The 19,026-nt window shown below is 34.8% G+C and overlaps 1 protein-coding gene across 1 annotated transcript in view; it reads left to right on the plus strand.

Moving 5' to 3' along the window:
* UPF2 (UPF2 regulator of nonsense mediated mRNA decay) overlaps nucleotides 1–19,026 on the plus strand; it is a 90,350-nt gene that overhangs the window by 23,142 nt on the left and 48,182 nt on the right. The window contains exons 7-9 of the mRNA XM_043480684.1: nucleotides 346–449; nucleotides 3,003–3,088; nucleotides 14,477–14,585. Coding sequence (XP_043336619.1) covers nucleotides 346–449; nucleotides 3,003–3,088; nucleotides 14,477–14,585 — 299 coding nt within the window. The remainder of the gene's footprint in view (nucleotides 1–345; nucleotides 450–3,002; nucleotides 3,089–14,476; nucleotides 14,586–19,026) is intronic.

A 19,026-nucleotide genomic window follows, 5' to 3' on the forward strand; every position in this document is an offset into this window, starting at 1 on the left:
CTGTGGATTGCCTTTGAGGGCAAGCAGTGATCATACTGTTAATTGAAGACATGGGAAAGTGGATGTTCAACAGATAAAAATAGTAGATCTGCTCTTAAAACTACATGTAACTTATGACTTCTCATGTAAAAGTTTGCCCTTTTATTGTTGATAAAGACTAGTGATTTAAGCTTATGATTCTAAAGATACCCTTTCTTTCAAGGGTAATATCTGAAAAGTGCTTCATTTTTCATAAGAAAAGTGCTTTAGATTATCTGTGCCTCAGATAACATCTTATTAAAGGTTTTTATTCTCACATTGTCTTTGTATATTTCCGAACCTACTTAAAATCCAATTTCATATTAGAACAAGAGGATGAAGAAGCCAGCACTGGATCTCATCTCAAGCTCATAGTAGATGCTTTCCTCCAGCAATTACCCAACTGTGTCAACCGTGATCTGATAGACAAGGTATGAGTGCCTCTGTGTAACTTTACTCAAAGCACGTAGGATAGCTCAAATTGGGAATGTCTGTGGTTTTTGCAGTTTTGCCTGTAGAATGAACCATTTCTTCAAATGGAATCTAATATAGGAATTCAGAATGAACACAGTTGGAGCCATTTGTAGATACTGTGTTTGGGGGTGGGACCCTCTAGAATCCTGTAGACTTGACACTTCTCCCCTTCACATATTGCCACAGTGTGAAAAATACTGTTTTAGATCAGATGTTTTTAAAGTACTCTCTGTAGATTCCTGGTGTCTTTTCAGGTACTTTCAGCGTGTCTATAAAGTCAAAACTCTTTTCATACTAATACTAGGAGTTTTCCCCCCACCTTTTCACTGTTTTTGACATTTGCAAAAGTGATGGTGTGTAAACCTGGCATTTTAATGTGAAGTCAAGCTGCATTGGTAGCAGACTCTTAATAGTAGCCGTTGTAGTCTTCATTGCTGTGCATTTGCAATTAAGAAACAATGTCACTTTAACTTAAAGATCTCTTTGATGAACCTATAAAAATTAGTGATGTTTCATCTCAACCTCTGAGTACACTTCCTTTTAACTTGATAAAATGAGAAGGATGTGTAAAGCGTGTCTACTGACTCAAGGTTGCTTCGAGCAAAGCCATTTGTATGACTGAGTTGCGAGCTAAACTGCTGCTTTTTATAGAGAGTACCATTTTTACTTGAAAGAATTGAGGGATGAACCATGGTTATTCAGACTTGGGTATTTAACAGCCATTTTTCTAACATGAACAAAATGAGCCTCTCACTTCAAGGGAAACAATTAAAAAGTATTTACTGCCAGTAGATAGTAGTTGCCAATTTCCTAATTTTTGTTGAAACCTAGTCCATTATTAGCCATTAAATGTTTTTCTTTATTTTTTCTTTTTATTTTTCAAAAAATATTGACTTGAGAGGTGTGTGTGTGTGTGTCTGTGTGTGTGTGTGTGTGACATTTTCTAGTGTTCACCAGTTTTTTTCTGAGTGGATGACCTTTGGGGTTTTTATTATCCTAGTCCACAATTTTTCAGTATTTCATGTGGGTGATTTACTTGAAGGAATTTTAGTGTGCTTTCAGCTTTTCTTTTTGTTATTCTAATTAGCTGTAGAAAGCTTTAATGTTATAGAATATAAATTTTAATAAAATTTATTATACTCCCTTTACAAGCAGAAGAAAAAGTTTAAATTGGTTTTACTGTTGACTAATTCAGTCTTGGTGAATACTTTCAGTGTGCGTTTACTGGGTTTGAATCTAATCAACATTAATTGGGTTTTATTTCATCAAAAGTTTTTAGCAAATGGAAGGTGTTTCAGTGAGTGTGTCACTGAAAAATTGACATCCCTTATAGGGAAATCAGAGAATCTTTGTAGAAAGAAAGAAAAGTGAAGTTGCTCAGTCGTGTCCAACTCTTTGCGACCCTGTGGGCTGTTGCCCACCAGACTCCTCTGTCCATGGGGATTCTCCAGGCAAGAATACTGGAGTGGGTTGCCATTTCCTTCTCCAGGGGATCTTCCCAATCCAGGGATCGAACCTGGGTCTGCCACATTGCAGGCAGACTCTTTATTCTCTGAGCCACCAGAGAATCTTTGTATTTGATCCTCAAATCTACCTAAAGGTTGAGAAATTAATAATAAAATAATTATGTGAAGCTATAGAAGGAAAATACTGGTGATACCCAATAGGGTTATTTGATAATAGTTATTTTCTTTTTAAAATCATCTTAAATGTTTTCATAAACTATGTGTATTGAAAATCTTTAAATAATATACATACCTGTATTTTAAAAATACTGATTACTCATAATTTTGTTTTCTGGTGGTTTCCCAGAACATATACTTCTCCCAGCTTTTCTTCTACACTTACATTAGATTTTAGATATATTTATAAAATATTTGACACATTTTTGTTATTAAAATATAGAATAGTGGATTGCTATACTAAATAACAATTATAGTCCTATGATGTGGTTTCTTTAGTTTGTTACTATATCTGATTGTCAACAGTAAACCATTTTAGTTGGTGTTGAAGCACTTACTCTTAAATGTTTCTGATTATAATCTGTGTCTATCTCTCATACCTGGTTTGTCTTTATTCTTTTTTAATCCTTTTTAGCATTAATAATTTTCTTGGTTCCTGGCTTCTTGCTACTTTGTAACTTCTATCAGAAAGCTTTCCTGATATTAACATTGATCTATGAGATCAAAAGCATGGTTTGCACATTTCATGCAATTATTTGCCAAACATGTCACCATAGGTCTTCAATCTACCCACTGGAAGTTCTGTTTTTAGCACTAGATTGCAATTAATAAGTTTGTGAAATATGTTTTGAGATATATAAGGAAAGAGCTTAAGCTTGATGATGGTTAAAGTTTGGAATATCCTTGTAATACTAGTGTCTTAAAACCATTGTGAACTGTTTAGGAACTGTTAGGAATCCATTTTAGCATACTGTTTTAGTAGGTAAATTGAGTTTTTTGTTTTTGTTTTTATTTTTTTAAGAAAAAAGTTTGCTTTTTCTCCTTTAGGCAGCGATGGACTTTTGCATGAACATGAACACGAAAGCAAATAGGAAGAAGCTGGTACGGGCGCTCTTTATAGTTCCCAGACAAAGGTAGGTTTAAAAAGAAAAAAAGAAAAAGTAATTCTTAGTGTCTTCCTTGTCAACGGAAGTTATTATCATTGTTGTTAGCATATTTTCTAGAACTTAACTTCTCACTGATTTTTGTTCGTGAACTCTAGTGGAAATATTCCGTCTGACGCTTTCCTGTTATTTTAAGAACAATAGGTACTTAATAATAACTTAATCATTGCTAGAAGCAAATTTATTTACAGCTTCTCCTCTGAGGAGAAAAAATAAATAGTATATTTTTTTTTTTGGAGAATTTTTATTTTGTGGAAAGATCAGAATAAATTGATTGTATCTAGTTCTTAAGTGTTGTGTTTAAATGAAAATTTTCAAGGTTTTTTTTGGTCATTATGCTGGTTTGGACTTGAAAGTCACATTGGTGATTATGTTGCTAGTAATTCAGGAGGTGTATTCTGTTTCATAATGCTGATAGAGAGTTCTAATGCTCTCTTAAACTAAGTTAAAGCCTCTACTTCACCCACATATTTTAGGACCATAGCAGGTCATAGGCTGTTGACTTTAGGAACTTGGAGAAGATCTACTTCTGTTTATTCAATAGGGAATAATTACAGGATTTTGTTAACTGTTACGATGATTACATACATCACAGGTAATATAGATACTTCCCCCAGAAAGATTCTGTGGGATTTCACTAAAGATTTCTTAAGCAAAATTTTAATTTGGTTCATTTGTTGGTCTCTGATTGGTAACATTACTCAGTGAAACCAAATCACTACTTTTTTCATTTATATTGGTTTTTATCCCTGTCAGCAGCCTTAATATGAGCATTTGGTTTTTCATTTTATTGGGGTAAGGGAGATAGGATGTGCTAATGTAGTGAGTAGTAATTCAGAATGATCTAATTGAGAAAATCTTAGATGAATTACTTTTATTATGTAAAATTATATACTACATTTCATCAAATCTGAGGTGCCATGATTGACGAGGTGCACCTTTATTTCATGGACAACTAAGAAAATAATATTGCTGGTTGCTTAAAAGGTTTCTGATTGTCAGACACATTCTGCTTTCAAACTCAAAATTTCAAATAGTTTTTGCCTTAATATTTTGGACCATTTTTAAAAAGTGGTTCTTTTTTACCTTTGCAATGGAATGTTTACTTGCATAGTTTTCTTTTCAACTGTTTATATGAATGAATAAACACGTAGTAACAATTATCTGAACTTCTAGCATAGAATGAAGAAAATTAAGCCAAAATAAAAGGCTTTTTTAACAAAAGAATTATGCAGTGATATTAAGTAGTTTATTTATAAAAGAGCATTTTGTCTCCCTCTATCCTCATTCCATCCCACTTCCCTGTCCATGGAGAAGACTGAAAATCTATATATATACACTCTTACTTGGTCTTATGCCAGTTACATTCTTTGTTACTGGATTTGTCTGCTTAGCTCAGCAGTTAGCCGCAAACTAGAAGTAGTTGGAATCTGCTAGAAACAGACTTGAAAGTAGTAGGAAGTGACAGTTTATGGTCTGAGAGGAGAGAAAAAATAAAGATATATGTACTTAAAATGCATGGCCTTTTGGAGCCATGAGGATATACCTGAAATATAAAAATAAAATAATTTAGGTTTCTTACAGTCAGCTTGAGTGATCAGGAAAGTTAAAATTATGTTCTAAAATTTATTCATTCACTAAAGATCTACTCTATACTGTGATTAGTGCTGGAGGTACAGTAGTGAACAAGACAGATTCAACTCTTGTATCCGTGCAGTTTACAGTTTGGAGAGGAAGAGAGAATTCCAAGTGCAGTTGACAAGAAGAATCCCAGCGCTCTTTGGAGTATGAAACAGAGGAACTGATTGATTTAGTGTCGGGAGTCAGAGAAGGCTGCCTGGAACAGGGGTCATTTAATCCAGTTACTGGGAAAGGAGTGAGTGAGGCGAGGAATGGGTGAGGAGAGGAAGTGTCGAGAGCATTTCTGATAGAGGCAACATTGTGTGCAGAGCCAGAGACAAGGAAGGTCACACAGCAGACTACTGCAGAGACCTCTTCCTTGGCTTCCCCGGACATTGTTGTCTAGATTAAGCCGCAGGAGGGAGGCATTTTTACTTCTTTTTTTCCAGCACTGAGCACAATGCCTCACAGACAGAAGGTGATAAACTTGTGTAACATGGTATTTAATGCTGTTTCTTATCTAGCCCCTTTTCAACTTCTTCAGTCTTCATTCTAGCTATTCTTCGTCTTGCAAAATCCTGCTCTGTAATGATTTCTTGAATACCCTTTGCTCTCTACTTGCAAGCCTCTGCTTTCTGCTCTGTCTGGGATATCCTGTTTTTATTTACCGAAAACTTCTGACTTAATCTTGAACTCTTAGGATAAGAATTATCTTCTCTGAACAACCATCCTTATTTTCCTTATGTATATATAGGTGCTCTTTTATAGACTTTCAACATAATGTCTTCACACACATGAAGAATTTGACACATCACATTAGGCATATTAGTTACAGCCCAGTGTTGGTTTGCTGCCTGTATTCCTATGAAACTAAAAATACGGGGCCTTTAAAGAGGACTAGATCTTTTCATTTTGAACCTCCCCAACATCAAGTATAGTATTTGGTACACAGTAAGTGCTTCAAAATATTTGATGAATTAATATTGGTCATATGCAAATTAAAATTTTTATTAAAAAATAAGTAAATGCATTCATAGGACGCAAAACACTGAAGTGAAAAAGCTTGTGCTAAAAAGTGTCTTTATCCTTGTCTCCGCATCTGCTCTCCTCCCAGTAGGAAGCCACTGTCTTGATTATTGTGTATCCTTCCAAAATTTCCTTTGCATGTGCAGGAATATGCCAACATTCTTATATTTCCTGTTTTTTAGATAGGAGCAACTTATTGTACTTATTCTTCCAAATTTTACTATTTCACTTAACAGTATTGCTTGGAAATCTTTCATATCAATAATAAAGACTTCTAGTGTTATTTTCTTTTAAATTTAGCAGCAGTTTCCTTTTATGAATGTACTATATTTAATCATTTTGGACATTCCAATCTTTGCCATTACAAACAATCCCAATTTTGTACTTTTCCTCTTTTTTTTGTACTTTTTGTACTTTTCCTCTTTTTTTTGTACTTTTTGTACTTTTTTTGGTACTTTTGTACTTCATCCTCTTCATTATATTAGCTAGTAGATTATTCATTTATTTATTTTTCATTATTTTAGTTTTTTTCACACACATGCACACAAAAACCCAGTTTCTAGATTACCTGTGTGTTCTACTGTTTTATTATTTTCCTATTGATTATTTTTGGATTTTATCTTTTATTTTCTTCTTTTTTGTTTCATTCATTTTGTTCCTTTTTTGGCATTTAATATATTGCTGTCCTCTTACCTGGTTTTAGCTGTATCTATTAGTTCTGACATGTGATTTCTATTTTTATGTTTTCTAGAAATTCTTCATTTTCTGACTTGGTTAGTAATTCATATTTTTATCATACTATGATTAGAGAATACTGTGTGATTTTTGCTTTTTGAAATTTTAAAAAATTTTATTTGTGGCCTATTACATAGTCAGTTTTCATGAATATTCTCAAGCATATTTGGGGAAAGGGGGTGCCTCCCTCTGTGTGTGGTATTTCCCTCCCCTTCCTGTAAGGGACGTGAATCCTAGTGAGTGTCTTTATTTTTCTCTATGGCCAAGAGTCCCTCCTTTGTCCATTTAGTCCATCTAGCCTGAGTTGACGAAAAAAATAGAATGAATTAATTTAATAGTTACTTGAGTGCCTATGACTGTGAGGACCCAAAGGTTTTATATGTGTGTATATGCGATAGAGAAGTTAGCTGCCTTACCTTGTCTGTATAGTTTGGTTAAGGAAGCACTGAACTAAATAAATCTTAAGAAGGTCTTTACAGTTCTTTTTTTTTTTTTTTTTGGTTTAAAAAATAACAGCAACCAGCTTTATTGTGATATAATTCACATAACCATACAGTTCACCACTTTATATACAGTTTAGTCTTTTAAATATATTTAACTATCACAATAATAAAAAGTTTAAGACATTTTTGTCCTCCTAAAAGAAATGTTATATCCTTTAGCAAGCAGTTCCATTTTCCACCTCCCCATTCTCTCCCCTGTCCTGCTGCTACTGCTGCTAAGTCACTTCAGTCGTGTCCGACTCTGTGCGACCCCATCCCTGGGATTCTCCAGGCAAGAACACTGGAGTGGGTTGCCATTTCCTTCTCCAATGCATAAAAGTGAAACGTGAAAGTGAAGTTGCTCAGTTGTGTCCGACCCCATGGACTGCAGCCTACCAGGCTCCTCTGTCCATGGGATTTTCCAGGCAAGAGTACTGGAGTGGGGTGCCACTGCCTTCTCCGCTCCCCTGTCCTAAGAAACCACTAATCTACTTTCAGTTTCTATGGATTTACGTATTCTAGGTATTTCTTATAAGTGAAATCATAAAATATGTGGCCTTTTGCACCTCACTTCTTTGGCTTAGAATGATGTCTTCATGGTTCATCCGTGTCATAGCATGTATTAAAATTTCCTCTCTTTTAAGACTGAATAGTATTTCATTGTAGAGCTCTACCACATTTTGTTTACCCATTTGTCAGTTGATGGACGTTTAAGCAGTTTTCACTTTTTAGCTATTACGAGTGTGGTGTTGTGACTCTATACAAGTTTTTGTGTGAACATACGTTTTCAGTTCTCTTGGGTATATATCTATGAGTGGACTTGTGTTATGGGGTAAATATGTTTTTTTTTTTTTTAATGTATGTTTAATATTTTTAGTAACTGCTGAACTGTTTGTCACAGTGGCTGCACCATTTTACATTCCCAGTAGCAATGTATGAATGTTCCAGCTTCTCCATATCCTCACCAATACTTTGCTTTTAGCTGTCTTAGTGTGAAGTGGAATGTATCTCCTTGTGGTTTTGTTTGCATTTCCCTAATGGCTAATGATTGTGAGCATTTTTTCATGTGCTTATTGGCCATTTGTCTGTCTTCTCTGGAAAGCTGTTCAAATCCTTTGCCTCCTTTTAAATTGTATTATTTGTCTTTTTATTGTACGAGTTCTTTGTGTATTTTTCGTACACATCCCTTATGGGATATAATTTGTAGATGGTTTCTTTCATTCTTTGAGTTGTCTTTCACTTTCTTAGTATCATTTGAAGGACAAAAGTTTTAAAAATGGATTTATTCCATCTTTACAGTTCTTCAAGTTCTGATCTGAAGCACTGATTTAATTTTCAGTTGTATTCTTCCTTCATTAAATAAATAGTAGTTAAAATTTTTTTTGAAAAGGTTGGACTGTACCTCTTAGCCTGTTAATTTGAAGGAATCCACTGAAATGAAATCTATAGAAATCCCCTCAATTATATATTTATATATCATTCTATAATTAATTTGTAGCATAACTTCACACATTTAATTGAAATTTCACAAAAAGTGCTAATATCTTGTTTTAAAATTTTATTAAATTGTAGTTGATTTACAGTGTTAATTTCTGCTCTGCAGCAAAGTGACTCAGTCATGTATATTCCTTTTCATATTCTTTGCCATTTTGGTTTATCAGAGAATTTTGAATATCCCTGTGCTGTTCAGTAGGACCTTGTTGTTTATCCATCCTGTATATACTAGTTTGCATCTGCTAATCTCAAGTTCCCAATCCTTCCCTCCCCTACCTGACCTTGCCTTTGGCAACCACAGGTCTATTCTCTGTGTCTATGAGTCTGTTTCATTTCCTTAGATATATCTGTTTGTGTTGTATTTTAGGTTCTGCATATGATATCATATGATATTTCTGTTTTTCCTGCCTTACTTAGTGTAATGATCTCTAGGTCCATCCATGTTGCTGCAAATGGCATTGTTTCACTTTTTTTGTGACTGAGTAGTATTCCATTATACTACCTTATTTATCCATTCACCTGTTGATGGAAAGTTAGGTTGTTTCCATGTCTTGGCTATTATTAATAGTGCTGCTGTGTGAAATAGGGGTGCAGTATCTTTTTAAATTATAGTTTTGTCTGGGTATATGCCCAGCAGTGGGATTGCTGAACCATGTGACATTAAGTGTTTACATCTTAAGTATTATGTGTGTATCCACACGTAGATCAAGGTAGAGAACACGCCTAGCCCCCTCCCAAGGCTTCCTCACCTAAGTGAACTTTCAGGTATGAAGTCAGCCAGAATCAGGGAACATTCCTAAGCATCTCTTAGTTCTTCATTCTGAAAATTGATGAACGTGGTATTGGTTTTCATGACTTTGAAGACCTGTGGATTTTACCATGTTTTAGAAGATGGGTGGATGTTCAGAGTCTCTTTACGTTAATAAAGACAGAATACTCTTCAACAGTGAAGTGCTTCACTTAAATCTTAGCTTTTCCTGATCCAGCTTTTAGGAGCATTTGCTGGAATTTTGGGGAGAGAGTTTCTAATTGAAGCTTCCCTTGCTAAAAATGAGAAACTGAGTTTTGGGAAATCTCTTAGCACTGTACCACTTGATGGCACTGTTGCATGAGGAACATGAATGTTGTGGGAAAAGTTACCAGGGCATTTGCTTGTCTGTTTCAGAGTAAATGATCTAATTTTTTTTTGTTTGTTTTGTCCCTTTTGAATCATCATCTGCTTTAGTGTTTCCTATGAAGAAAAACCTTTGTATTCTTCAAATAAGCAGTAACAGTGTTCTTTCACATTAATTTTTTTCCAGGCATTTTTGAGCACAGAAATATAATAGCTTTCAGCAGTTAAATTCTTTAGATTTAGAGAGAAAACAGCTAAAAAGCTGATAGATTATGAGGTTAAAAACCTTTAAGATTTCCCTGCCCACCTCCCCCCCAACCCCCCACCGGTCAGGAACAAAACCGTGTAATTCTGCTTTCTTGTTTTTACTTGTAGTTAATGACTAGATGTTTACTTACTTGATGATCATTAACTGCTTGTAGGATACTTAAATGTGTGATTTGGGAGACCTTGAAAGTATAAGCAAGGTTTTATTATTGTTTAAGAAAGAAACATTCTTTTTAAATTGTTCACTCATTAACTGTTGGTAAAAGTAATTATCACTCAGAAAATTGTAAAATTCAGTTTTTTAAGTTTATTTTCTAGTTCACTTTCAGAAAAGTTAAATAAAATATGTTTAGCTTAAAATTTAATGCAGGAAATTTGCTTTTTATATTGATTAAAGTGTCTTATAACATTTATGTGATTGGTACAGCATTTAGCACTCCATTTCCTTTGAGCTTGCATTTTTAGGAAAGTGAAAAAGCAGGAAGGTTTTACTTAAATAGTTATGAATGTTGAAAAATATGTAATTTCTTACATTATGTACAATATAAGGGATCTTATTTTGTGAAATAATGAATATTCACAGAACTTGAAGGTTTAAATGGGGCAAGATGACTTTTAGTATCAACTGTCCATTTAATTGTAAAAAGTATAGGGGTAAAAGAGAAACTGGGAACTTCTTGGTTCGAGAAGGATTTGGTGAATTTGCTAGGAGTAGAGGATTCTGAGAAAATGGACTCTCAAAAGAAACAAAAACTTGGGTTACTGACTACTTGGAAGGTATAATTAAAAGAGTTAAGATCTTCTAGGGTTTCCTTAAACTAATTTTTAAGTTCCTGTTGAAGCTGAAAGCACTGACCTATGTTAGTAGTTTAATGATGTGAGTCTCCGTGGATAGCAAAGGCTGCTTTACTTTCTAAATATATATATATATATATATATATATATGATATTATTTATATTTTTGGTTGTGCTGGGTCTTTGTTGCTGTGTGGACTCTTTGTAGTTAGGATAGCAAGGGTTGCTCTCTAGTTGTGGTATGCAGGCGTCTCCTTGCCATGGCTTGTCTTATTGCAGAGCATTGGCTTGAGTGCACATGGAGTTCAGTAGTTGCAGCTCCTGGGCTCTAGAGCACAGGCTCTGTTGCTCCATGGGATGTGGGATCTTCCTGGACCAGGGATCAAACCTTTGTCTCCTGCATTGGCAGGCAGATTCTTTACCACTGAGCCACCAGGGAAGCCCAGGCTGCTTTTCTTTAAAATGGATGGGTCTACCCATCTTTCTTTTAGAATTGGAAAAAAGCTTTGAAGTAGATTGAACTAACTGGAAGAAGAAAATAATGAAGCAAAGTATAGATGACTTGCCCAGGAGAAGAAGGAAAAAGGAGATGACATATTTCAGTTAGGTTTTTGATGCTGCATGTTATAATCTCAAATTTTATTGAAAAATACATTGAAAAAGACAACCAAGAATTGATTTTGTAAACTCAGAAGCTAGTTCTTAAAAAAAAGAGAACCGTTTAGCAAATATAAAAAAAGTAAAAACTTTAAGAATAAGCCAGCTAATATGCTAGAAATATTTAAAAACTACTTGAAAACCTCAGTGAAACAGGTAATTTTTTGTAAAAAATATACATTTTCAAAATTGATTCAACACAAAATTAAATAGACCAGTGATTATGGAAGAAAATGTAAAAAGGGACCAGAGTTATGTCTCTGCTCAATCGTTTTTGCCAGAGCATAGGAAAGAAAAACTCGTCATTTCATAATATGGAAAAATAGGCAGAATCTTACCAACAACAAAAAAAGAGCATAGACATCAAAAGTATGGGTCAGTCTCACTTTTAAGTATCGATACAAAAATTCTTAAGTAGAACTAACAAATTATATTTACTAGTATATTAAAAATAAAAATTCACCATGATCAAAGATAATTAATCTTAGGAATGAAAAGATACTTTAAATAGGAAACTTATTAATATATATAACAGCAGGGACAGTAAACTATGATTACCCCACTAACTGCATAAAAGATATTAGATAAGCTCTTGTTTTATAAAATATAAAACTTGATCAATTTAATATTATTTTTAAAGAAATAGAATGATATTTTCTTAATATGTTGTAGAATATTTTAGAATAAGAGGTAACAGTATTTATCTAAGAAGTATCTGTCGAGCACTTATTCTACATACTGTTTTGAGTGCTGACGAAACTGTTTCCCGTGGAGCTTACATTCTAGTGGGGAAGGGTGACAGACCACAAACATAACAAGTAAGTAAATTATGTATGTTGGAAAGTGATAAATTTTATTTTTAAAAAAAACAGTGTGGGATAAGGAGATGGGAGTGGGATGTATTTGCAGTTTCAGTGGCATGCATATTCAAAACGGGTCTCATGGAGGGGGTGTCATTGGAACTAAGACTTGACCTTTGTGAGGGAGTAAGTGGCAGAGATATTTGGGGAAAGTAGACTCCAGCTGCTGAGAACAGCCAGTACTGAGGCTCTGAGAATTAGCGGGGGTCTGATGAGACTGGAGAGACTAGTAGGAGATGAGGTCAGGTCAATTCTTGAGATCACGCAGGTACTGTTTGGGAGAATTAGTACCTGAGCCTCTCAACTCCCAGTGCGTAACTCTTTGTTATCCCATGACCTCAATTTTTGAATCTTAATTTTTCTGACCTGCAGTGTGGCAGTTGGGAGGGGTAGAATTTGGGCACAGATTTAAAGCCCTATATTTGTAATTGATCATGAACTGAAGGGAAAAAAAGTATTTGTTACTAAAGTGAATATGAAAAAACCAACATTGTAACTAAAATATAATAGCAATATATTAAAATGTAATATTCTAACTGAAGTTTGAATATTTAGAAAGTAAATTTGATATTAGTATGAATCTGTCTATAATGCTTGAAAATTAAGTCTGCAGTTGCTGTAGGCTTTTTTTGGGGGGGAGTTACTAGCACATGTTAAGAGAATTATTACAAATTTTTGAGAGTGTTTTACAGGATACCTCAGTTCTTTACAGAGTGGGTTGTGCTTTTCATTTCTTTAAAGAAGGATGAAGTGAAATGAACGTCGCTCAGTTGTAGCTGACTCTTTGCGACCCATCCATGGAATTCTCCAGGCCAGAATACTGGAGTGGGTAGCCTTTCCGTTCTCCAGGGGATCTTCCCAACCCAGGGATTGAACCCAGCTCTCCCACGTTGCAGGCAGATTCTTTATCAGCTGAGCCATAGGGGAAGCCCTAAAGAAGGATAGAATGCATTTAAAATATGTTGAAGTACTACTATGGAGCCACCATATTCTTGACTTCTCAGCATCTGTAGGCTTGTTTCTGAAGTGGTGATTATGGTTATTAGGATCCAAGATAAATAATGGATATCAGATGCCTAGGACAGGGCCTGGCATGCTTGTAAGAAAAAATAAATGATAATTTAAAAAATTGTGATGGTCAAAGAGGAATATGAAGTGTTTGAGGCTTTGAGGCATGAATTTGAGTACTTCCCTCCCCTTGACTCCACCTTTCAAGTTTATCTCCATTCTTCCTTCCTCACCATGTCCCTTCTCTCAGCTAAGGCTTATATCGATCCACACTGGGAGTTTTGCAGATCTAATTTAACTCTTTCATGGTAGGCAGAGTTTTCTCTGATGATAAACCATTTTCATGGTTCTGTAGTATAATGATACATTCAGAGATGTGTAAGACTTGTAGAATTATTTCTGTCCGTTCTAAATGGCTTTGTGTTGTAGTTTTTGAGCTTGTGTTTTGAATTTTTCTAGTTTTTTGCTTCCTTCCTGACTGTTAGCTCCCATTATTGGCTGCTTTTATTTTTTCCTCATGACTTCTCATTTTCAGAGTCTGACCTGCTGAGTGTTGGTTGATTCCTTGGATAATCGGGTTTTATAAAATACTGTGTGGCAGGAATTGAAAATAAATTTTTAGTTTGTGAGTTGATTCTGATTAGTATTGGCAACCTGGAGTGCTGAATCCTGGAGTTGTATCCAAATTTGGTGAGAAGGTGCTCTGATGATGAAAGGGGGTGGCAGCAATGCATATTTGCAGTGATTGTCTAGAGAAAGGGTAGGTTGGCCCCATGTGAGAGTCCAAGTGGGCTTTATAATGGGTAAAATAAATTAGTGTATGGGTTTTGTGCTGTTTTTTTGACTTACTCCTTTGGTTATTGGTTAACCCTTTTACTTTACTTTGAGGCTTCTAAATAACTTCTCTGTGGATAAATGAAGGAAATGATTAAAAAGGATTGTTTTGTTCTATTTAAGTTATCTTTATGTTACCTTCCCAATAATTGTGTGATTAAAATTTTAAGCCATGTTTTCTTTGCTATTTCATATTTTATCAGAATTGTATACTTGATGAAATTTGCAGATGTGCAATAATTGCACTGAATGGAAAATACCAGATGATTAATAAACTTTCACAAGGCAAATTGAATTGAATTTCCAAATACTTCATTATAATGGCAATAAATGGGCATATCTGTATGATTACTAGTTTTTATAATCTTTTAATGTGTGACTGTATCTGAGAAAGTTTAAATTATTTTAAAATGAGTTATTTCTGGTGTGCTTTTCCTTTTACACATATCACATATAACTTTTGCAGGTTGGATTTGCTACCATTTTATGCAAGATTGGTTGCTACATTGCATCCCTGCATGTCTGATGTAGCAGAGGATCTTTGTTCCATGCTGAGGGGGGATTTCAGATTTCATGTATGTATTTAAGCATTTATTTTGTAATATATATATATATACACACACTTATGAGTGAGGATTCTTTAGTTTAAGAATATGATTATTTTATTGGTAAGCACATTTTGAAATCTGATAGTGGTATAACAGTTCAGAATGTATGGACTTCTAAATTTTTAAAATGTGAATCTATTCAACAACACTTGAATTTTGTAAATGCTATTACAATTTGGAGATGAGTGGCTGCTGCTACCTTGTTTTCCCATTGTAGGTCCTGTACTCTGCTTTCGTAAAGTAAAACCATTCTCCAAAGTCAGGAGAGCCAGCAGTCCTCCTTGGGGTCACCAGAAGAAACATAGGGTTGGCCGTGATTCAGGGCACAGTGTCAGTAGGATGCCTGTTTAGGTGTTGGGGTCCTGTGTTTGGGGCATATGAAGTTTTGATCTCAGTGAATGCTGAGATCATAGACCATGTTTTTATTGATTCTTGCCTTAAAAATCTTTACCTTAAAGATTCTTAATAGAGTGTCTGTGAGTGGTTCTCCCAAACCCGTGTTACCCCATCATCTTGGCTTGAAAGAAGTAAAATGATACCTTAGGAGTGACAAAGTGAACATTGGTAGAATTTGAAAAGACCTAAAATGCAAGTGTTCATGTATGCCGGTGGAAAAATTGTTTGTAAAATTTAGCTTTATGTATCAAGTTGCTTGGAATGCACATAAATGTTTGCTGAGCTCGATATGTACTTTATTATACTCGCTCTAGCCATGTCAGTAGTAGGACTGAGCACTAGAATAGAAATAGTTCTTGAGCTTAGGAGTCTCATGATATAATTAGGAAGATAAGGCATAAATACAAAAGCAAGAATGAAATAAAAAATTAAACCCTAAGTGTATATTGATGTTATAAGGAAATACATGCTTAATTGCCAAATGAATTGTTGGCGAGTCAGTACCTTGAGTGTAGAGGAGGCAAATTCTCTGTGGAGGTGGGTGGTCTCTGAAGGCTTCTTGCCATAGGTGTTAATCGTTAGTATGAGATTTGTGGATGAATTTTTCTGCACCAGCTTTTCTGCTGAAGTGTGTTTCAGACATTTGTAGATATTACTACACAGGGACAAGTTTCTGTTTCTAGAAAAGTTTGGAAACACTGAGATCAAGAAAGTCAGACCATTTTGTTTTTGCTTTATGGTAAGAATTCTCAATGTTTTAATAGGATAATGAGCACTATGAACCTACCGGAAGGGGCTGACTATACACTCGAAGGACACATTTTGGTAAATGCTACTAGTTTAGGGGCAGATGGGCCTGAAGGCATATAGTTGATATCCCCTCAGGCAGATACAGACAAGACAGTGTTTTACTAGCAGGCAGTGTGACAATATTGTATGAGTTACATGCACATACCCCTCTACCAAAGCTACAGTCAAACAAAATATAAGTTGCTGGACCACACATGATTAGTGCTTTTGGTGAGAAACCTAAAATTATGGAAATTCTGTTTTTGTGTACTTCTCTCCCATCTTTGAAAATTGGGGTGAGAGTTGAGGGGATTGGCATTTTTGTTGCTGTTGTAAGGTTTCATTACAACGCGGAGAGTATCAGGATTCCAGAGAGTATTTAGGAGCTGCTGCTCTCAGGGGAGAGGAGAAAGGTCACTTGGTGTCAGCCATCACCTCTGCTTCCTCTTGATTCAGGCTTTCCCACCATCAGATCTGCAGACTTGCCATTGACCTTTTATCAGGCAGTAAATGTGCTCAGCCCTGTCCTATCTTTAAAATAAGGTAGAAACAAGAATTTTTACGCACCTGCAGCCCTCCGCATCCTCTTTCATTTCCTTCTTACTCGAGTGCTGTAGAGTATACTTGTGTCTCACACTTCTGACAGTTGCTCTTTGTTTTCCATCATAGTGACCTGGCAGAAACCTTCACTGCTCTCCTAAGCACCTCATCCTAGTTGATGTCCCTGAGGATTCTGACTATCACTGTGACTCCACAATGACCAAGTTTTCCTTTTATTAAATGAGATAATTTGTATCTTTTAAAATAGGATTGTTCTTAGTGATTAAATGAGATAATGCATACAAAGCTCATCACACAGTGCCCGGACACAGATGTCCTTAAATAATAATGACCCCTTTTGTGTACCACGCTCTCCTGCTTTTCACTTCTGACTCCTTTCCTCAGTATGCCCTTGCTCTTTTTTTCCAGCTGAGTTTATGTGGAGGTATTCTTCCTTCACACTCCTTTTTAACAGAATGCAGTTTCCCTGGGGTTTGGTTGGTATTGATTTCCCAGCAGCCTCACGTACCTGTCTCTTACCAGAGCCTCTCTCCTGGTGCTTAATAAGTTGTCATGTACTTTTAGCTAAATACGTCCATAAGACAAACTCATTTTCTTTTAAAAAATATCTTTATCTTTCCTTTCCTCATACAAACTTCTGTATTCTTCCTGTAAATTTGCAACACAGTTTATATAATCACCAAGGGAAATAGCTTTACTTTTGCTCCTCTGACATTCAGGAACCCGTGTTTGCCAAATTCTATTGATAATACCTTCTAAAACTCGTCCTTAGGCTAGTATCTCTCCTTCAGTCCCAGTGCCACTCTTTCACTTTCTGTAGCTTGAATTAGGAGAATAGTTGTGTAACCAGGTTCCCCATCTCTGCCTTCTCTCTAGCTGTAACATATTGTCACAATCTGATCCTATTTGCTCCTTGCCTAAGAACCTCACCTGAGAAAAAATTCTGGATGGCAAAAACTATATAAAATCTTATCTGGTAGTCAAAGAAATTCTAGTTAAGACAACAGGTTTGTTAATTTGACTGACTTCTTAGTGAAGGTAATAGAAAAGAGAAACCATTCACATATGCTTGAGATTGGAATTTGGAGAAAGGAATTTGACAGTATGTTTCAAGATCATTGGAGGTATTCATACAGTAGACAACTCTGAGAATCTGTTCTAAGCAAATGATCCTGAGTACCCCAAAAGCTTTATTCACATCATGAATTGTAATAGGGGAAAAAAGGAAAATAATCTAGAAGTCCAACAATGGATTAATCAGAAAATGGTTGTATAATCACAATGCCAAAATGATATAGAGCCATTGAAAGTCTTATTTACCAAAAAGTTTTCAAATCATATATAAAGTACTTTTAGGGGAGAAAAAGCAAGCTCTAAAGTCTTAAACATGATAAATTTACAGTTATGTTAAAATGCTTAGAAAGTAAACAATAGAAAAAAGTATATATCAGTATGTTAGCAGTGGCTGTTAGATAGTGAACTTATGAGAAATTCTTTTCCTTTCTAGTTTTCTGTGTTCACATTTTTAGCAAGGGCTGCTTTAATAATGGAGAAGACAACTTTTACTTAAATATAGATTAATCACCCTCACTGTCCAACATTTTTGAAATCTGGTTTTTTAACTTTTTTGATCAAACCTCTCTGTTGGTAAAATAAGTTGACCACATATCCCAGTATAGGCATATTTATTTATAAGTTATATGCATTTTTAATTCTACCAGATATTTATCATAAAACATACAAAGGTAACTTTAAAGTATGAGATAAAAAACAAAAACATAAGTAGAAGTTTTATCCCCCCACCCCAGTATATCAAGCGTCTTATCCTCGCTACTTTGGCGATCAGTAGTCCTTAGAATAATATAAATTAAGTTTCTTTGAAGGCAGATTTATTTATTTATAAACCCAATGCCTACTTAGTGTTTAGTGTATAGTAGATTTTCCAAAATATTAGTTGAATGATTGAATGTTTGTGTAAAACAAATAAGCTAATTATGGAGGGCATACAGTATGATATTTGGGTGAAGTTATTGAGGGACCAGTTGGGGGCAAAGAGTTCTTCCTTTGGGGGAATAATGAATGATAGGCCTTGGAAGTTCTTTCTTTTGTATGTTGACATCGCTGAAGAGATTTTAACTCATTATATGAATTTAGTTATTCAATTAATCTCGGTTTTAGCTGTCACTAATACATGAGTTGTAAGTAGCATTTTTGCTGAATTTGATTATATAAATAAAATCTTTTAAGACATTATTGAACTAAAACTATATAGAAAATTTTACATTCATCTGTATTTACTTTTGCAGAAGTGTTTGACATACCTTTTGATCATAAAGAATCAACAAATGAGATTAGAAAATATTAAATGAGGAATCAGAATAAGTTACTCTTTTTTATCAGTCAGTCTTTTGAAAAATCTTCAGTTTTTTTTTTTTTTTTTTTCATTTGAAAATGAGGGAGTGAGATGATTCATACCTCATTTTAAAAGTCTATAATCTTGTCATTTTAGTTAGATTGTACCACCTTAACCTCAATAATATGTAAGAATAATTGTGAATGATACACTGTGTTACTTGTTTTAGAAACTATGATGCTCGGTAATACTTAAAATTGTATGATCCTTACGAATTTGAGTCAGTTCTAGTGAGGTGTATGTACCCAG

Source organism: Cervus canadensis, chromosome 10 (genome assembly GCF_019320065.1).
Source record: "Cervus canadensis isolate Bull #8, Minnesota chromosome 10, ASM1932006v1, whole genome shotgun sequence".
Classification (NCBI taxonomy): Eukaryota; Metazoa; Chordata; class Mammalia; order Artiodactyla; family Cervidae; genus Cervus; species Cervus canadensis.